Below are 20,111 nucleotides of genomic sequence, written 5' to 3'. Positions count from 1 at the left end.
TTTTTTGGCATGACCAGTCATATTTCAATATCAATGCCAAAATTTCACGATTTCTGCCGGGGTAAGCTAACTTTGGAGCACAACTGTAACTCATTTGTGTTAAAAAAAAAAAAGGCTTAGAATATAATTTCAAGGTTAATTACTCAAAATCAGAAATCCTGAATGTATCCCTCATACCTCAACAAATACTTCAATCCAATTTCCCTTTCAAATTATGCCATCAATCATTAGAATGCCTTGGGATCCATTTTCCCTCTGGCCTATCTCAGCTATTCCTGTTGAACTTCCAACCTTTACTTTGGAAAACAGTAATCAATCGTCAAATCTAAGAGGTTCCCTTAACTAATCAATGGACGTCACTCCTTGGTTCTTATACCTATTTTAAACTCTTCCTATCACAATATCGCACTTGCTCCTCCAAAAACTACAGTGTCTATATACGAAATTCATCTGGGGTCAAACCGTTCCAGGTTACATCAGAAAACACTATCTCCCTCAAATCCAGAGGGGATGCAGGCACTGTAAACATTGCTCTCTATTTTAAGGTCTTTGTACTCACTAGAGTAATGTGTAAATAGATGCACATAGTACAGCTCGCGATCCAGCCTGCACGAGTGCTTTCATGGCAAGCGTCTTGCTATGGGGGCATTCAGAAGGCAGGAGGAGCCAGGGGCACTGGCGGGGACCCAAAAGGAGGAGAAGGATTTGGGCTGCTCTGTGCAAAACTATTGCACAGAGCAGGTAGGTATAAAATGTTTTCTATTTAATTAAAAAAAGCAAACAAATAGGAACCTTTACAATCACTTTAACAAAACAACTTGAGTATTTGGGATCGCTTGGTTTACTCTTCATCCATCTCCTCCTATATTGGCCCTATGGCACCACTCTTTGATGATCAGGCATTCCACCCAGCAATGCATAAATCTGTATTTGGGACTTGGACCAAATCTTCTCATAGATCAATGCGTGCTTTAAGTGCGCCACATCCCATGCCACAAATTCCTATCAATTGTCCAATTGGTTGACCTGCCAAAAGTTTAAATCGTTCTTACACTTTCTTCATGACAAGACCAAACTGATCTCATCCCTTAAACCTCTTGAAAGTGTTCTTGGACAAGAATCCCCTCCCACTCATATAGTTTCAAAACTATACAATATTATAATAAAGAAGATACACTCTGACCTACCTAAATATTCCTGTTTAGGAAGGAGAGATTGGGATCTCAATCTGAGACTGAGAAAAAGCTTTTATTCTCTCCCATGCAAAGCACAGGGGAAAAACTGCAAAATCCTTACAAGCTGGTATAGATGCCCAGCTGTCCTTCACAACTTTTACCCCTCTGTGCCTGACAGTTGTTGGGGATGCCATGCCGCAGTTGGTATCATGACCTATATATGGTGGGAATACGCTCCTACCAAACAAATTATGGGCCCACATTCTACACATTTGTGCTAGGGTAACTAATACTACAATACCAAATACTCCCACGACCACCTTGGTTGTCCATTATTCCTAGGGCAATTACATTTATTAAAAGTAATTTCCTTGCTGCCAGAAGGATGGTTATTCCTAGACATTGGGGAAAGCCAGAGACACCTTCCCTGGTTGAATGGGTTAACGAATTGGATTGCATCATGTACCTCGAACAGAATGCAATTAATTGGATAGATACACATTCATGTGGGTCTCGTGGATGATCTTTCAACATTCACACAAGAGTTTTGAGATTTATTGGCTGCTTAATGCAACCATTGCTACTGCCTGGCCGTGGATAGGTTGGGGATGCCTGCAAGTTATAAAACTGTTGTTTTATAGTCTGGTTTGTTTGTTTTCTATGTTTCTGTAAATACAGTTTACAGTCTTTTGAATAAAAAGAATTAAAAAAACCAAAAAACTTGTTTTATTTTGTTATTTTTTACTATACTAATAAAATAGTTGCTTTACAAACAAACATTTAAGACTTAAAAATGGTTCTTCAGTCCCCTGTGTGGAAATTAAAAGTCAGCAGCTACAAAAACTGTAGCTGCTAACTTTTATAACACAGCCACTCATCTATCCCACGATCTGGCTCCATGCTCACCCGAACAGATTTCTTCAGTGCTCTTCAGTCTAAAGTGCCTGCATCTTAAAAGTGGGCAGCCAACTCTGTGACTGCTTTCGGCTTCACAGATGGCTGCCCTCCGTGCTGCATCTTGTGAATGCTCACAGTCTCTTGGGGCCTGTCACGGGTCCCAAGAGACTGCTGGGAGAGAAGGGGGGTTAACTTCCGCTCCGATCACCTAGGTGGTCGGAGCAGAATTGGGAGCGGGTACCTCTCAAAACCAGGTGCCCACAGTCTACCCCCCCCCAAAAAAAATAAGCAAATTGTGACAAAGGGGGTTATGAGGAGGAACAACGGAAATTCCCCTTTTGGGTGAAGTTCCACTTTACAGTAAAACTTCACTCTCAATCAACATTAACTATTTCTAATGTTTATGCTGATAACATTAGTAAATAGATAGGAAAGTACAACATATTTACTTGTTTTAAACTTTTTTTTTTACATTTCTTCAGTTACTAATTACTAGGCTAATTATGTCATACATTCCAGGAGTCTTCAGGGAGGGGAGAAGTGGTTTTCTCAGCTAAGCACACCCTCCTATCTGCATGTCTGAGCTAAGAGCAGGTGGATACAGGAAGTAAATGCTACATGAATCATCTGCCCTTACTCATGCCATAAATGCTAGGGGGGGGGGGGGTTTCAAAGTGATTTCTCAGTGAAATAAAGCATGGAGACATGGATGGATGGGGGATTTTGTTTTGAATATTAAAAATTAATTAAAAATAGTGTTCTGTTTTTGGTACACAGGTGCAGAGTAGTTCCCAGACCACTGTTTAGCTAAAAAGACAGCTCAGCTAAAGCAGCCTTGTTTTGCCTTGGGGCACTACTTTGTCTAAGTGGAACTTCAAAGCGGCCTGTGCGATAAGGGATCCGTTATTTATTTGGCTTGTTCACTTGTGTGTAAATTTGAACACAAGCAGAAAAGGACCACGCGTTTTTTGGCCTTATCCTCATTATAGTTAACAGGTCACATAATCACTTACCCAATCATAGATGTTAATGTCTACCTTCTTGTTTAGGAGCAGGGTCACAATGTCAGAATAGCCTCCAGTGCTGGCCAAGGACAAAGCACTTTCTCGTTCTTTGGCCAGGATGTGGGGGTCAGCACCCTTCAAAAAAAAAAATGACCAATGTTGAGCATTTTGTGCAGCGGTTTTTTTTATATCTTCTAAGTATTTAGCATGTCCTTATATTTCATTCACTATCAATACCATATTGTGTAGTCAGATCCAATGTGGTGGATACATTTTTTAGGTTTTAAAAATATACACATGATCTTTACATGTAAATATTCTGTTTTCTGTAACGGAGATTAGGGCACTACCCAATTTAGTAACAAAAACTGATTTACAGGGAAAATGCACTGTAGCATTGAGATCCTACCACAAATACTGCTACAGCTGATGAAACATTTAGCACTTTCTTGGGCTAAGGAAAAAAAAGGTTGCACTGTTTGCTGCAGAATGCCAAAGAGTTTGCTTTGTACTAATGGTATTCTAGTAGCCGTTAAAACAAGAAGCCAACTGAAAATACTCTGAAAACTTGCTCACAGTGGGTCCACAAGGGTATCATGCATAAATCAGTAGATTTATTGACGAGTTGGAAGCATACCACATTACAAGTGAGATTTGATGCCTTGTTTGTAGAAGGCTCCCTGCTCATCAATAAACCTTTCAATTTATGCATGATATCCTAATGAATCCACTTTGTGTGTGCAAGCTTCAATGTTGTGGATGGACCAGGCAAGGTCTGGGTAGCCACAAGGATCATTGCTGTGTAAAGTTCAGAGCCAGTCTCCCATAAAGTAGTAGGTATTGACCTATCTCTCTATGAAAATACTCGGGGCTGAAGTTAGTCAGCTAGCAGAGCACAAGGGGCTCAAGGGGAACAGTGCACATCCTTGAAGACAGGAGAAGTTAGCCATGCCTTTGCTGAAAGTGAAAAACAACCATTCTACCAGGCCCTGCCTCCCAATTTGTATCCTGATTGACCAAAAACATTTTTGCTTTTTTCGCATGTGAAAGTTTACAAACAATCCCTCAAAACCATATATTTTCTGAAAGCATGGAAATCTGTTGAATCAAAAAGTGGTGATGCTGATTTTGTGTGTCCCACGATAGTTGGAAAAGTTTATCAAAATATGATTTTTTCTTTTCAAAACAAGATTCAGAGCACAGAGATCCAAGATAGGACTGATGCCCTCCCCGCTTTGGGCTTAGGAATTCTGAATAGGTTGAAGTACAATCCTGGAATCTCTCTATGGGAAATGGGGGCAAAGACACCTTGGTTCAGAAGACACCAGAGGACTAAATGGAGATCTGATCTGTACTGTGACATACGAAGGTTGGAGGTGAGAAAACAAACTTGGGACAGGAAACAAAACTTCAGTCTGTAGCCCTGGTATAACCATTTTCTGCACCCAAGCAACTGAGATGCAAGCTGTCTGCAAAGTTTAGCAAATATATCCCAACTCTGGATAGTGGTGGCACACCTTCGTGTGAAAATCGAAGGACTTTCAGCCACCTGCCCTTGCTGCTAGACTAGCGTAAAGCTTGGAAGGGTGCTGGGGGAGAAATAAGAGATATTTCCTAACAGATAAGTAGGGAAGAGACTTTGTTTTTTTTCTTCAGCAATATCTTGCTAGGAAGGTGAGTGCTTCTGCCACCAGTAACATCACTGATATGGGTAGGAAGTAGATTCGAAGAGACTTTGTCTTTCCAAGACCTTTCAAACCAGATGTGGGTTCTACAGTCTACCACTTTGGTCAAAGTGTCCTACACATGTGTACTTACATTAGACCCATATGGAAGAAAAGTATCCAGAAAACTGTCACAGATGAAGTACAACTATTTGCTCTACTCTAGAAATAACTACACCAGTGATAAAATCCCTTTTAAGGAGTTTCAACTAGTCAGCCACGGTCTAGCAAAGTAAAGTCACAGAAAAGATGGGAGTGAGTAACAGGACCCACCAAGCAAGAACAGTGTTCTAGAAATTAATCTTTGAATGGTACTTTAAAGCAAACCTTTCCCTACTTTCAATAAAAGTCACAGAGCTATGTAGCTCAGAATTCTGATCTGAAATCATCTAATTTTTTTTTACTTTTACTTTCCATTTTTTTGTACACTTTCTGGTTTCCCTGAGGGCAAACATGACGTAGCCCTGACCAGTAGATTCCCCCTGGGAAGGAAAGATCGCCAGTTCCTTTAGGGAGATCTCATTCCTAACTTGCAATATCTCAGAAAAAAATGGGTTTTTACAGACAATCTCATGCATGCCCCAAACAAAATTTTGCAAAAATGTGCAAGATCTAGAGGAAAGCCTTTTTTCCCTCTAGGCCCATGATGATTCCAACACCTGGCTCCATTATCTTCTGTCAGCCTAACAATGATGTCAAGCGCCTAAGATTGTGCATGCACCATACCAGATTTTTTGGGGTTTTTTTTTTTTTTTTAACGGCAGCGCGAGTTAGTGATCAGCGGCGGACACAAGTGCTGAGACTTGGGAATCCATGGGAGGCGGTAGCAGGTAAACACTACTAACGTTGTTAGTTTTAGTTAGTAGAATGTTTATAGGGGTTTTAGGTTGTCATATTTATTAAGTGTAAGTGCTTTAACAACAGGTGCATCATCCAATGGTATAATGCTTGCTTTGTTAAGGTGGGACACTAATGGATCCACAGTGGGAGTAATTCACTTAACAAAATCGTCCCCAAAAGAGTTCAAGGCTAATAAACATTTGAGGGGGGACAAGCAGCTTGTATGGCTGTTTTCAATCTCTGATAAGCTCATCTTGCAAAAAGCAGAGCGATTCACAATCAGCAGAGTCTTTGTGGGTAAATCAGATACAAACTCTGTAGGGGAAGGTGTGGGAGCCTGCTTGTAGCCTCTGAAAACAACTAGGCGACTTTGAACATGAAAAGTTGTGCATGACTGTAGTGAAAACCTCAGCCGAAAGAGCAAAGGAACCAGCCACACACAGTACAGCTAAAAGGAGAACTCTGAGAGGAAAGGGCAATACAATGCTAGGCTGCAGACATTGGCACGAAAGCAGGCATGCTGAAAAGCAGTCCTGGAGCCATTAGTAGAGTTTAAGCTGGGGGCACTCATGGCGGTAAGCTAAGGCTCAGGACATGATGCAAGGCCTCAGGTACTCATGAAATCCCAAACAGCTGGTAAAGCGTACTCACAAAGCAGTCTTCAGAGACAAGTTCATACCTGGAGCTGTGCCACTGCTCTGAACCTGGATAGTGTGACTAACTTTTATCATACACCTAAGTTTATAAATGCCCCAATGCAAAGCCCAGTGTAGCCCTACAATATCCAGTCCTAGGAGGTCCAGGTACAACAAAACAAAGTCAAGCTAAGAAACGGTTGACCTGGATAGTTGTATATAGTGTCCAGCTCAGCAGGGATGTAGTCAGAAACGTTATTGAAGAAAAAAATGTTAGCAAAAGGGTTAGTCTGCTCTCACCTGAGCAGGGAAAAAAGGTGTTCATCATTTTAAGAACTTAGCAAAAAAACTGAGGCATGCTGGGCATAGGTGAGGTTCATACTGGGCTGGCCCACAATTGTTTTGTTTGCCTGTGTCTAATCATCCTGTAGACAGCAGTCCCTCAATGAATAAGAAGGAAAAGAGCTTTAAAACATGCCAGCTCTTATCTCTCTAGCTGTTTGTATTGTAAAGTGAATTATTCTTAAAGTTCTAAAAAGATCACAACAAAAACTCTAAAGTCCAATTTCAGTCGGTTTCTAACTGCTTAGAAGGCTAACAGGCTGACAAAAGGTTGCTACAATGGAAAGCAATATGAAAAAAATCTTACATTTACGTGCCTCTGATGTGAGCTTTGAAGATGAATTCCTTCATAATGCTTATAGCTGCAGAGATGATTGAGGGTTTGTTTTAAAGTGCTTTTTCAAGCCATGTAAATACTTTCATGTGCATCCTTTGGGTATAGGTACAACTCATTCAGGTTGTTTAAATCCACATTTAAAGTTAACAAACAAAAACCCTACCACTTCCAAGAGATAACGAACAGTTTCAATCTCTCCAAAAGCAGCAGCCCACATTAGAGGAGTAAAACCACGCTCATCTGGTCGATTTAGTAATGTGTCATCTAGGAAAAAAGAAAGGGTAAAGAAACAGTAGGCTTGCACAGCCCATAATATGCATACAATTAATTGTGTAAGATGAGAGAAACATACCTTTCTGCAGATATTCTTTGAGCTGAGTTAGCTCCCCCTGGGCTGCAACCTGATGTACTGATAGGGCTGGTAAAAAAGGGACAAACAATCAACTACTAAATAAGCATTTAAAAAGCTGACCTGACTACTATTAAAATATTCACCCTCTGAAGTTAAGTGTTATATAAAAAGGATGAGGGACTTACAAAAGGTTTGCATGCTCACTTACATATCATTTGAACCTGGCCCATGCAAAGTGGTGAAATTGTAAACCTGAGAATTGCAGCTTCCCAATCCTCTAGATAGCACTGCTACTGCAACAGTTTTCTTTATTTCAGGCTCCTTTTCTTTTCATATCCCAGTAACACATTTGGGTCCTAGAGTGACAACACTCATTCATGTCTTACAGAGAAGTGCTGTCACCCTAGGCTGCTTGCTCCTGATTTAGATTACAGAACACTTCCATCTTTCCTCGTCTCCATACCATAGCAGGGAGGTGCTCTGCAGTTCAGAGGCAAACTGGACAGGGTTGATAAGAGTGTCTGAGATTTTAGTGCAGAGTGCATAGTATAACACTAGAAAAAAACCTTTTTAGTTGTATATTTACCTGGCCGTAAAAAGAGCAAATAGTAGTTAGGTGTTCCAGTTTAAACACAGCTGAAGCACCAGCTGGAAGTGGACACTTTGTAAAAAAAAAAAAAATGCAGTGTAGTACACACATATTTGTACTGTGCAAAGCCATGGTAAAAAAAACAAAATGTTTTTATGCTATTTCCTGTGCTGATTGAATGTTTTCAATTGATTTAAAAACAGACATTTAGTTAAATCCAGTGGTTTACATCAATGAAAAACATTATACCAGAACAGGAATTAGCCTAATATTATTCATTTTTTCCCCTCCATTTGAACAGAATAAAATGTACTTGCACTGTTACTGAATGATCTGCTATGTAATATTCCCTTTGAGTAATGGTCTGCAGTTACCTATACCAGACAGTCACTAATCAGCTGCCTTCAGTATAAATAATTTACATATAAGACTCTCACTCATTTTTTCTACTGCAGATTATAAAAGGAAAGAAAACCACTACTATGGCAAACCTATAAATGCAGTCTAAGCACTAATAAACATAGAAGCTCATCCAATAACTTGGGTCTTGTTGTCCTCTCATCCAGGACAGCAATGCAAGTGAACCAAAATGTAGAAAGATTATGATTGTAACAGTTCAGGCATTTCAGTTAACATTTGTTTTACCATGTAGCAGTATGGCTCAACTTTATTGCTGGCCATACACACAATGTTTTTGCAGTTTCAACAAGCTGCTGATCACAAAGATGATTCGACAGACTTAAGTGTTAACCACTTGCCCTCTAGAAGATTTAGGCCCCTTCCTGACCAGGCCATTTTTTGCGATACGGCGCTGCGATACTTTAACTGGCAATTGTGCGGTCATGCATGCTATACATAAATGAAATTTATGTCATAATTTTCCCACAAATAGAGATTTCTTTCAGTGGTATTTGATCACCTCTGCGTTTTTTACTTTTTTCACTATAAACAAAAAAAGACTGACAATTTTGAAAAAAAAAACAACCTATATTTTTTTTACTTTTTGCTATTAAACATATCCCAAAATAAATAAATAAAATTTCGTCATAAATTTAGGCCAAAATGTATTCTGCTATATGTCTTTGTTAAAAAATCCCAGTAAGTGTATATTAATTGGTTTACGTGAAAGTTATAGCGTCTACAAATGGCGGTATGTATATATATATATATATATATATATATATATATATATATATATATATATATATATATATATATATATATATATATGGGAATTTTTATTTATCTAGTTTATCTACTTATTTATTTTTTATACTAGTAATGGCGGTGATCGCCAACTTATAGCGGGACTGCGACGGGCATTCTGGAGAGACAGAAAGCAGCACGTCCATATGCTGACAGGAGAGAGATCTGTGTTGTTTACACACAGATCTCTCAGCTTTGCTGACGATCACCCAGCTGGGACCCGGTGACTGACATCCTCAGGAGTCAATAGCAGTGAGAGTAGGGTGGCGTGTGTGTGTGCCCCCTACCCGGAAATGCGAAATCACATATATTTACTTGATTTTGCTGCCCTGTAGCAGTACATCTGCTATGGGGTGGCGGGCAAGTGGTTAATACAGTCTGATTTTTTATTTTTTTTTAATTACAATAACAAACATGTTATACTCACCTTCTCTGTGCAGTGCTATTGCATAGAGCAACTTTGCTCCTCCTCATCTTGCCCCTCCCCCCTCCCCCCCACAGATGATCTTAATGATAGCAAAAATGGCTGCTATGGGGGCACACGGTGTCTGTGTGCTCCGGAGCCGTGTGTCTATGGAACCGCACTCCATAGACATACACAGCTGGACTTAGCTCCGCCCCCCACTTCCTCCTCACTGAATTTGATTGACAGCAGCACAAGCCAATGGCTCCTGCTGCTGCTCGAGTCCAGTGTGAAGTGGAAGAGAGGGGAGAAAATTTTCACAGCTGGGTCTCTTCTCCACTCTCTTCCCCTTCACACAGGGAAGAGGGAGGGCATAGAAATAAACATTTTTTACCTTAATGCAAAGAGAGAATTAAGGTAAAAAAACATTTTTAGCTTTAGTATCACTTGAAGTGTATCTAAACTTAAGAATAAAAATTGATAGTATTGCAAGTTTACCTGTCCTTAGATGTGTGGCTGTATTTTTTCTTTTTTCACATTTTGTCTTTATTTTACCTTTGTATTGTTGACATTAAAGTATAAGTAAAGGCAAAACGTTTTTTTTTGTTTTGGATAGAGTGGAGATGGAGTAGAACACCTGTTAGGTTTTTGCTGTCTGACCTCACCCATTAGGGAGATTCACCCTCTCTATCTGTCCCGTTTACCATTATCGTTCAAGGTGAAAGTAGAAGAAAATCTCAAATTTTGGGTTGTCCCCAAAAAAGTAATAGAAGGGAAATCTTCCAATGGGGACACTAGTTCTGGTGACCTGGGGAGGGGGGAGATTTAGTGATTCTCTCTCGCTTCCTGTTTTGGAAATGGGACAGGAAGTGAAGGTAAATCTCCCCAAAGGGACACAGATGTCAAAAAAACTGACAGAGATTATAACCCTTCATTACTCTATGCAAACTGAAGAAAAAAAATGTTTGCCTATAGTTATTATTATTATACAGTATTTATATAGCGCTAAAAGGTTTGCTCAGCGCTGTACATTATAGTGGGAGACAGTACATGAGACAATACAGTGACAAAACAAAACACGAGGGGTTCGAGGGCCCTGTTCTTTCGAGCTTACAATCTAAGAGGGAGGGGATAGTGGTACAGGAGGAAGTGGCTGTGGGGGATGGAGTGGTGGGAGGAGTGGAGGAGATCGGTTGTTAGGTGAGGACAGGGTAGGCTTCCCTGAAGAGATGGGTTTTCAGGGTGCGCCTAAAAGGTGAGGAGGGAAGGTGACAGTCTGATGGATTGGGGTAGTGAGTTCCAGAGGATGGGGGAAGTCCTGGAGAAGTCCTGCGGTCGGGCGTGGGAGGTGGAGACCAGGGAACTAGAAAGTAGGAGGTCTTGTGAGGAGCGAAGATTACGGGTTGGGTGGTATTTGGGTATCAGGTCGGTGAGGTAGTTTGGGGCAGCGTTATGAATGGCTTTGTATGTCTACTTTATAGTTCTACTTTAACTAATTTCCTGTACTGAGGTGGCAACTGTACTGAACAGCGTTGTAATCCTAGGAAAGGGAATGTGCTAGCTCTATTTAACACTGTGTTAGCACTACATAACACCTTCCTCTCTTCTCCATAACAGGGGGAGGTGGTTTGTAATCCACAGAGATAGCAGGGAACAATCCTAACTAATACTGGTTCAAAGGCAGCAAGTACAGGAAGTTATGGGCTCACAAAAGATAAACAGATAATATATTAATATATATAAGATTTTTTTTCTGCACTTGTAGAACAGACTTGATAATAAAACACTTTTGGTATATCTAGCAGACTATAAAGGGAACAAATAAAAGAAATGTATTTCTGGAGTTACACATTACAGTAATATAACCTACCACCATCCCTCCTATATAGATATAAATATATAGACTGTTGGCGGCAGGTTGCCTCAATCCATTTACATCCAAGTTACTTAATCTAAATATGGTTAAAAGTGGTTGAAATTGCCAGGCATTTACAGTGTGTATGGCCACCACAGGGAGTAAATGCAGAGCACCGTACTGGACCGTTACATCAAATGTCAACACATATTAGGTATAAAACCAGCAATCATGCATTAACTACATAGCTAGGGTCATTCTATTCTATACTCCGGAAAATTGATAGAAAATAGAGTAAAGTAGTAAATAAAAGAGCCACATTGATAAGCTTCTGTCAGGGCAACAAGGTGGACCCTGTGAATTTTGATGCATAAATATTAAATCATGCATGTTTACATAGCTCAGCCTAAGATATAATTAGGGAGCTCTCTCTATATAAATACATGTGAAGTGTTAGACAAAGGGACACTGCAATTCACCGTGTACTCACAGTCCAATGTGGCTGGCAATACAGATACCATGTTTCCACGCTGCCGATTGGTTAGAGTAGTTGAGTATTTCAATGGTCCAACTGTACAGAAAAGAGATAAAGCTGTAATGTAACCCTTATAGAAATCTGACAAATGTTTCACAGTCCTCTAGAGTACTCTACTTCTTAGCCACCAGCTATTATCCTCTAGATCCATCAATGCTCTTTTTCCTGGGCACATATCAAAATTACTTATAAAGAAAAAAAAAAAATCAACTTCCTGTAAACAAATATAGCATATCTTTCAGTTTCACACATTCAAAGCATGAAAAGACAGGTGTCAGCGGGCAACACTGATCTGGCAGTGTCATTAGAAGTATACGGGATCTGCTGTTGTCAATGCAAGCTCCAGAGCGGTCATCCTAATCATTGTTTTACGAATCCGAGTCACTGTTCTCAAAGAGTATGAAGTGTTGACTGCATGGATGTCTGGGGTATATGACTCGCATAGTGAAACCAGGATCAAGACTACAACCACAGAACCTTTGCCTTTAAACCTGAAGTCCAGGAAGGTATAGAAGTAGGGTTGCCACCTCATACCTTTAAAAGGGAAACATATTAATTACACAGGTTCTGAGGCTAATTTATAGCAGGAAAGGCACTAAGTGAGTTTAATTACCACCTTAACCCCTAGACGCCGAGCGGCCGCATATTTGCGTACCATTAGAACATACATATGTGCTGAGATTGCGTGCCCTGCGAGCTCCAAGCACATATATCCGCGACTTACAGAAATGTCCCGATCTCCTCTTGCGAAAGGGACCTTTTCCGATCTTGTGACCGCCATGACAGCGAATCATGGCGGTCACATGACCCTAAAACCTCGCCCGCCTCCCGGCTTCTGAAACTCTTAAAGGTCCGGGAGGCGCCAGTGCAAAGGGGTTAATCAGTCACAGAACCTGTGTAATTAACGTGTTCGGTTTTAAAGGGATGAGGTAGCAACCCTATATAAAAAGACACATATTATTTTGCAGTAGCTCTCTAATCATTACTGCATCAGTAAACGCAAGACATACAAGTACCTGAATTTGACTTGGAGTTAGCTTCTTGCAATCTACTGTGTACTGCAATGCAAGAAGCATGCTGCTTGGAGGAAAGAGCAGGGAGATGAGTTCACCAATGTGCTGCTCCACCTTTCACTGTAAGCTGAAACTAAAGCAGAGAAGGATCAGGACCCCTCCCCTGCTAAACAGGGCTGTGCTGTGGAGCAGAACTAGGTAAATATTACAACTGGATGGACAAAAATACAAAACCTTTGTCAAGCAAAATTTCTCTCATATATGCATTTCATCTGTGTTTTTAGCTATAGGCCTGAAAATCAGCTTAAAAAACATATTAGCAATAATAGCATCCATATTTATTTCTTGCCTTGTAAAAAGATATTCACCAGGGTGCACAGGTTTGTCATATAGGCTAGAAAAGTAACTAACTGCATAGAAAATACCATTGGAAAGGCTGGGATCTGTCTTTATTATTTTTGTATTGCGACTGAATATTGGTTTCACATATATGTGTAAAATCTATTTTAAGCAGAATAAATAGAATGACACACCAAACTGCACCTACTGTGCATTGCCAGTGCAGATTTTAATATGCTGGGATACTCAGTAAATCTGCATTAAAGCCCAACTGAACTTTTTACATTTGCTAAACACATTCCAGGTGCCTCAAAATAAAAAAAGCTGTGCAAAGTCTCACAATTTGTTTTCTTTCAAAAGTAGCCACAGTCTGAGTAGAAAAGCCTGACCACTGTCAGCATGCTGTAGAGAAGTACCCTTACTTTCTGTGGGGAAGCAGTAGTCTTATTTGTTGAGGTCTGTCACAGCCCCTACTCAGTCAGAGCTTGAGCTCTCCAATCAGAAAAGCTCATGCTCTCTGTTCATAGTGAAACTATAGGTTTTAAGCAGGAGGCTTTGGACCCACCCAGAAAATACTGGTTCAAAAAATGCATTAACAGATGTTACCTTCAGTTAAAATCTTGTGTTAAAAAAACCCAAATCAGTGGACCTATCAATACAGACAGCTACATTTATTTACAAATTCTACCTTTTCCTATAAAAGTTGAGCCCGGCCCTGACCCACCTTGCCATGAACCTCATTACTAGTGACTAATAAACGTCATTGTGCAACATCTATCAATTCTGTTGCAGAGCACTTCTATAGTAGTGAGCTGTATTACAATGTTACAGTATGAGTCATAAATTCTTCTCTTTGTTGCTTTAAAAGATAAGTTTGACTTTTGTAACATGTTACACCCAAATTCAAGGTATAACATGTTACAGATGTAGCTACCCCTGCACCCCCTGATCCTCCGTTTTGACAGCGAGCGGGGGATCTTCTACACTAAACTACAAGTCCTGACAGCCTTTACAGCTGTTGGCTTTCAGCTCTCATTTATTGGTTTGCTAACTAAATACACTAACTTAGTAGAATCTTTCCAGCAGAGAAATCAAAACAATAAAATCACACCATATGAATCTTTTAGTCCACTAATAACATAACATACCTTTTATTAATATGCCATTGCATGGTATACATTTCAAGATTGAAGTCCAGCAATTTAAAAATAAATAAATAAAAACAGACCCCCAGCAGTGCGAGAGTTTATTTATTTATTTATTTCAGGTAGTTATACAGCGCTGTCAATTTACGCAGTGCTTAACATATATATTGTACATTCACATCAGTCCCTAATCCTCAAGGGGCGTACAATCTAAGGTCCCTAACTCACATTCATGCATACACATACTAGGGACAATTTAGACAGGAGCCAATTCACCTACCAGCATGTCTTTGGAGTGTGGGAGGAAACCAGAGTACCCGGAGGAAACCCACGCAAGCACAGGGAGAACATGCAAACTCCATGCAGGAGGTGCCATGGTTGGAAATCGAACCCATGACCCATTTACTGCAAGGCAGATATGCTTGTTTATGATGTCTAGAGGTGCATTAATAAAGTGTAAATACGTTCCTTATTCCCTGCTACAGCAGGATCCTTTCATTGCTGCAACTGGTCCTCCGCAGCCTGCTCTGTAAACTGCTACCGACTCTAATCACACTCCAGCCTCCTCAATGTACAATACAAGGTGTCCCTGTATTGTACCTGCTGACACTGAGGCTATGCCTACAGACTGGAACTTCAAGCAGAGGGGGAGAGCGCAGAGTAAGAGTGTTGGATAAATAATACAGCCTATACTTTAACCCCCAGACATGAAAGGCACTTAACCCTTGCAGTGTGTGTTGGCCTCATTTCAATTTTGCATCCCCAACATTGATGACACCATCTCCTACAGCACTTAACAGTATATATGCTGGCTTCTGACCAGGGGTGAACTGACCATTTGGAAACTTGGGCACTGCCCGAGGGTCCGGGGTCAGTAGGGGGACCCATGAGATGCCCCTGGTACCTTTTGCATAGGCTTTTTTGAGTTTGGGCAAGGACACAGGGGCCCAATGATCCCCTAATGCCCGGGGGCCCCATGAGTTGTCAGTCCGCCCCTGCTTCTGACTGATATGTGTAACAATATCTCATCTTCTTAGGATAGGATCTTTACAGCTTATTGAAAAGTGCTGATGAAGAGCGGAGAAGAGGTTTTATTCACCAACTCAGGTGGTATGGTGGCCCCATCATGAAGGTAGCAACACTTATATTCTCAAGTAGCCTGGTGGCCATCTGGAAAGTTTGAAGCTGCTCCCTCTATTCTAGCTTCCAAATGTGAATCTGGATCTTGGTTCTTTTAAATTCATACCATTCATATGAGTCACCTCTTCCTCTGTGTCTGAGCCACTCTGACTTGCTGGGTAAAGATGTAAGATGACAGTGCTCTCATCGCTATTAAGTGGAAAGCCTGTGGCATCTGCTATAGGATCTGCCATTTCTAGGATTAAAATAGAAAGTTTAATAAACAACATGCAATAATTGTATGCACTTAGAACAAATCAAATTATTTAATGTTTTCAGATCATGTAGAAAACTTCAAACATTGCATTTCTGAGGCTTGGTAGTAACATCTTACATATATGTTAGTCTGCTACACAGTTGTATGTACTTGAGATCTAGAAACAGGACTAGTTAGAGGGAAGCATGTCTTTGTCTACCTAAGATGGCTGTAGAAACGGCTTCACTGCTGGCAGTGAAGATACCTACATCCATGCAGTTCAGTATGGATTGGGTAATCAGTTAAATTTCTCCCATTCCGGTCATATATATGAATAGCATATCTGTAGCCAAACTTTTTTTTTCTTCTAAATAGAATAGGGAAGGATTAGAACCTCTGACAGGTTTTGTTACTTGTGTACCTGCTGGGAACATTTACCCTCTTTATTTGACCTGGTGACAACAATCAACCAGTTGGCGAAACAAAAAGAAAACCAAATAGATTCCTCCATCCACCTTGTTTGGTCCCCTCCTGGGATACTGTATTCAAACAGTGGCTGTCAGTAGGCTGCAGCCGCTGATCAAGAATAGTTTTCCCACTTGTCATTTTGACAGAAGTTGATCTAACAATTGACAACACACTGAAAAAAGTCACCCCGTCCCTACTGGGCCAGTTTTTTTTTTTTTGGGATGGGGGAGGGGGGGTTAACATTTTGAATAGAGTAAGGGAGGGTATAACCCCTGTCACAGTTTATTTTCTCATCTGTCTTTCACTGGAGAGATTTTTCACTTCCATTCCTACAGCCAAAACAAGAAGTGAGGGGGAATCTGTACAAACTGAGGCAATCCCTGGGTGTCACAAAGGGTCCCTAGAACTAGTGTCGCATTGGAAGATTTCTGGGGACAACCCAATATTGGAGATTTTCTTTTACTTTCACTTTTAAGAATAATGGCAAGCAGGACAAGTAAAGAGGGGCACAGGCAGCAATAAAAAAATGACAGGTGTTCTAAACCCTCTCCACTCTATCCAAGGCCAAAAAAAAAAGTTTTGTCTTTAGTTACGCATTACATCAGAGAAATGTGGCAGGATCGTTTTTCCCAAATTGTCCAACTCGGACACGTTATGCAATTTAAGAGACTGGGTTTACATTCACTGTATTCAGTAACATTATCACTGATGGCAGCACCGTTAGAAAATAAACTCAATTCTGAGGGTGAGGGTGTGGGAATGCGTATAAATTGCATGTATTCCCGCACCTGCATGCAGCTGCACACAAAATGCTGTGCTTTAAAGAAAACCCATAGGAGTGCCATTAAAGTGTTACTAAACCCACAACAGTAAAATCCGTCTGTATATGCAGTAACGCATGCTTGTTATACTCGCTGTGGAACTTAAGGGGTTAATCCTCTGAATTGTGTAAAAAGGCTGTTTGATCTGGACTACTCTGATCCTCCCCTTCTTCCACTTTCCCCTTCCTTTCTCCTGATAAGACATATCGTGTAGACACTCTGCACATGCTCACTTTGGTGTTTATTGCTAGAGAGGTTTTTTTTTTCTTGGGAAAGAGCATGTGATCAGCACAGGGCCAATCAGAACTGTCCAGACAAAGGTCAGGGGTCCTACATTCTCCTAGAGCAGAGAGACAACTCCTCCTATAAGCTTTAACCAGGGCTCGGCTGAACACTGATAGAAGCCACAAGACTGCTCTAACTGCTGATGTGAAAGGTATTTAGCAGTTTATATTTACTAAAATAATTGCATTTCCATGTTCTGTGTACTGTGGGACAACAGATATAGTGAATGCAGGGTCCTGGGTTTAGTAACACTTTTACTCTTAAAGTGGTAGTAAACACTATCCAGTAAAAAAAAAAAAAAACACTGAGAGACAGGGTTTTTATAACAGAAGAGACCATAGGTGTCTCTTCTGTCATAAATGACCCCCCCTGCCTATCAAAAGGTAATGCAATCTGAGTTGTGCAAGTGCAACTCACACTGCATTTACATCCCACAGCGTAGCGACTCAAGGAGTGATGTCACCGCAGCCCGCCCACTCAAGCAGCCGAAAATGTGGAACCCGGAAGAAAGACCGGGTCAACACGGAAGCACCATGGACTAGAGCAGTGGTTCTTAACCTTTTTGGAGGTACTGAACCCCACCAGTTTCATATGCGCATTCACCGAACCCTTCTTAATTGGAAAAATAAAATATGATTTTTAAAATTCAAAACATAGGTATATATTTATACATAGGTGCACAAAATAAACAAAACCATTAAGAACAAAGAACAAATATAGAGTCTACAAACTAATATATGGTATACAGTATATATTTCAAAACTGATATATATATATATATATATATATATATATATAAACTAGAACTAGACATTCCCAATTATTTAAGATATAAGTGTGAAAAGGTTTGACAATTGAAAATATACATATAGTAATTCATCCCCCATAGTAATACATCCCCCATAGTAATTCATCCCCCATATAGTAATTCATCCCCCATATAGTAATTCATCCCCCATATAGTAATTCATCCCCCATAGTAATTCATCCCCCCTATAGTAATTCATCCCCCATATAGTAATTCATCCCCCATAGTAATTCATCCCCCATATAGTAATTCATCCCCCATAGTAATTCATCCCCCATATAGTAATTCATCCCCCATAGTAATACATCCCCCATATAGTAATTCATCCCCCCTATAGTAATTCATCCCCCATATTAATTCATCCCTTATATAGTAGTAGTAAGTAAGTAGCAAGTAGTAAGCCAAGTCCCCCCTGTGTCAATTCACTTACCTTTGCTCCACGCGTTCCTCTCGCCGTATTCCCGCGCCGTTCTGGTCTTCAGGGCGGACTGTGAGAGGAGCCTAGCTCCTCTCACGTTCGTCACCCTGCCCCGCCTACACACATCCTGACAGCCAATCACTGGCTATCAGGATGTGAGTGGCAGCGAGACTGGCCAATCATTGCATTTGAGCGCGCTGCCCTGGCTGTTTTTTTTTTTGGATCACACTGCAGAGTCCCTGCCGCCCGAGAGGAGGGAGGGGAGCGGGCGCCCGGCACACAAGAGCGGCATTAAAGCGTGTAAAGAGCCGCATGTGGCTCGCGAGCCGCGGCTTGCCGACCACTGGGCTAAGCGATGTTGCGTGACCACCTGCAGCCAATGATGGACAAGCGGGGCATGTCATCACGAATCATATGAGTCGGGTGTGGGTCTTCACCTCCGCCGAACCCGCGAGACTGACTCACCGAACCCCTGGGGTTCGATCGAACCCAGGTTAAGAACCACTGGACTAGAGAGAGCTGTGACAGCCCAGTGCTGGAGGGCTTGGTCTGTAGGGAAGTTTCTCATAATGTACTAGTATGCAGTGCATACTGGTACATTGTGGCTCAAACGTGCAGGGGGGGGGGGCTTCTCAGTCTCTTAATGAGACTTTCCTACCACTTTAATGGCATGGCCAGTCACTGCTGCAAGACACAGTGCGGTTTCCCATATGCAGAAACACATGGTGCAACAGCATCATGTCAGTTCTGTGTAGCAAAGCTGTAGGGATCTTTTTCCTGCAGGAAACACAAGCACAGCATTCCTCTCAAATGCTGTGCCCCTACAAATGCAACAAGCAGAGCTGCTAGGGTTGCCACCTCATCCCTTTAAAAGCGAACATATATTAATTACACAGGTTCTGTGGCTGATTAAAGTGGTAATTAGGGCTCATGTACACGGGGCGTTTGGAAAACTCTTCTGAACGATGGAAAATGACTGCTAAAAAACGTAGGTTAAAAAACATCAGTTTAGCTGCGTTTGCATACCGTGTTTATGTGCATTTAGAAGCGGTTTTAAAAGATAACCTCAGGAGACCTTACCAAATGCCCATAACACAGTGAAAAATAGTAAAAAATAACTATTTCAGACATTGTGAGAGAAATAGAGAGAGCAGAAGCAGAGAGAGCAGTATGTGTTGAGATGACCTGTCTTTTCTGGTTGTATTCACTATGGATCCCATCATGAGCATAATGCAGCACGTTCTACTATTTTTTGTTCCTTCACGCGAAAACTGGAACTGACTGCACTGGTGTAGTAGGTCCATTTGAATACATGGAACATGCTTTGCATGCATTTCTGATGATGAAAAAAGGCTCTGGACAGGATCTAGACATGGAACAGTTAAAAGACGCTTCTAAATGCAAACGCGGTTAACCGCAGTTACAAGCGCTTGAAACGCTGGTAAAATCTACTCCTGAACACGTTTGGTGCGTTCAAAAAAAACGACTGTAAACTCAATTGCCTGTAAATGACTATGTGTACATGGACACATAGCCAAACATTAG

General features: G+C 41.0%; 1 protein-coding gene across 2 annotated transcripts in view; it reads right to left on the bottom strand.

Moving 5' to 3' along the window:
* RFXANK (regulatory factor X associated ankyrin containing protein) overlaps positions 1 to 20,111 on the bottom strand; it is a 37,610-nt gene that overhangs the window by 16,209 nt on the left and 1,290 nt on the right. For both annotated transcript variants that reach the window (XM_089670813.1, XM_089670812.1), the window contains exons 2-6: positions 15,638 to 15,766; positions 11,850 to 11,930; positions 7,307 to 7,372; positions 7,118 to 7,218; positions 3,086 to 3,211 (exon numbers count right to left, since the gene is read on the bottom strand). In XM_089670813.1, the coding sequence (XP_089526939.1) occupies positions 3,086 to 3,211; positions 7,118 to 7,218; positions 7,307 to 7,372; positions 11,850 to 11,930; positions 15,638 to 15,764 (501 nt within the window). In that variant the 5' untranslated portion in view covers positions 15,765 to 15,766. The remainder of the gene's footprint in view (positions 1 to 3,085; positions 3,212 to 7,117; positions 7,219 to 7,306; positions 7,373 to 11,849; positions 11,931 to 15,637; positions 15,767 to 20,111) is intronic.

Source organism: Staurois parvus, unplaced genomic scaffold, assembly GCF_062004578.1.
Source record: "Staurois parvus isolate SC_StPar_1 unplaced genomic scaffold, SC_StPar_1.0 ptg000096l, whole genome shotgun sequence".
NCBI lineage: Eukaryota > Metazoa > Chordata > Amphibia > Anura > Ranidae > Staurois > Staurois parvus.
This window is presented reverse-complemented; position numbering and strand designations above follow the sequence as displayed.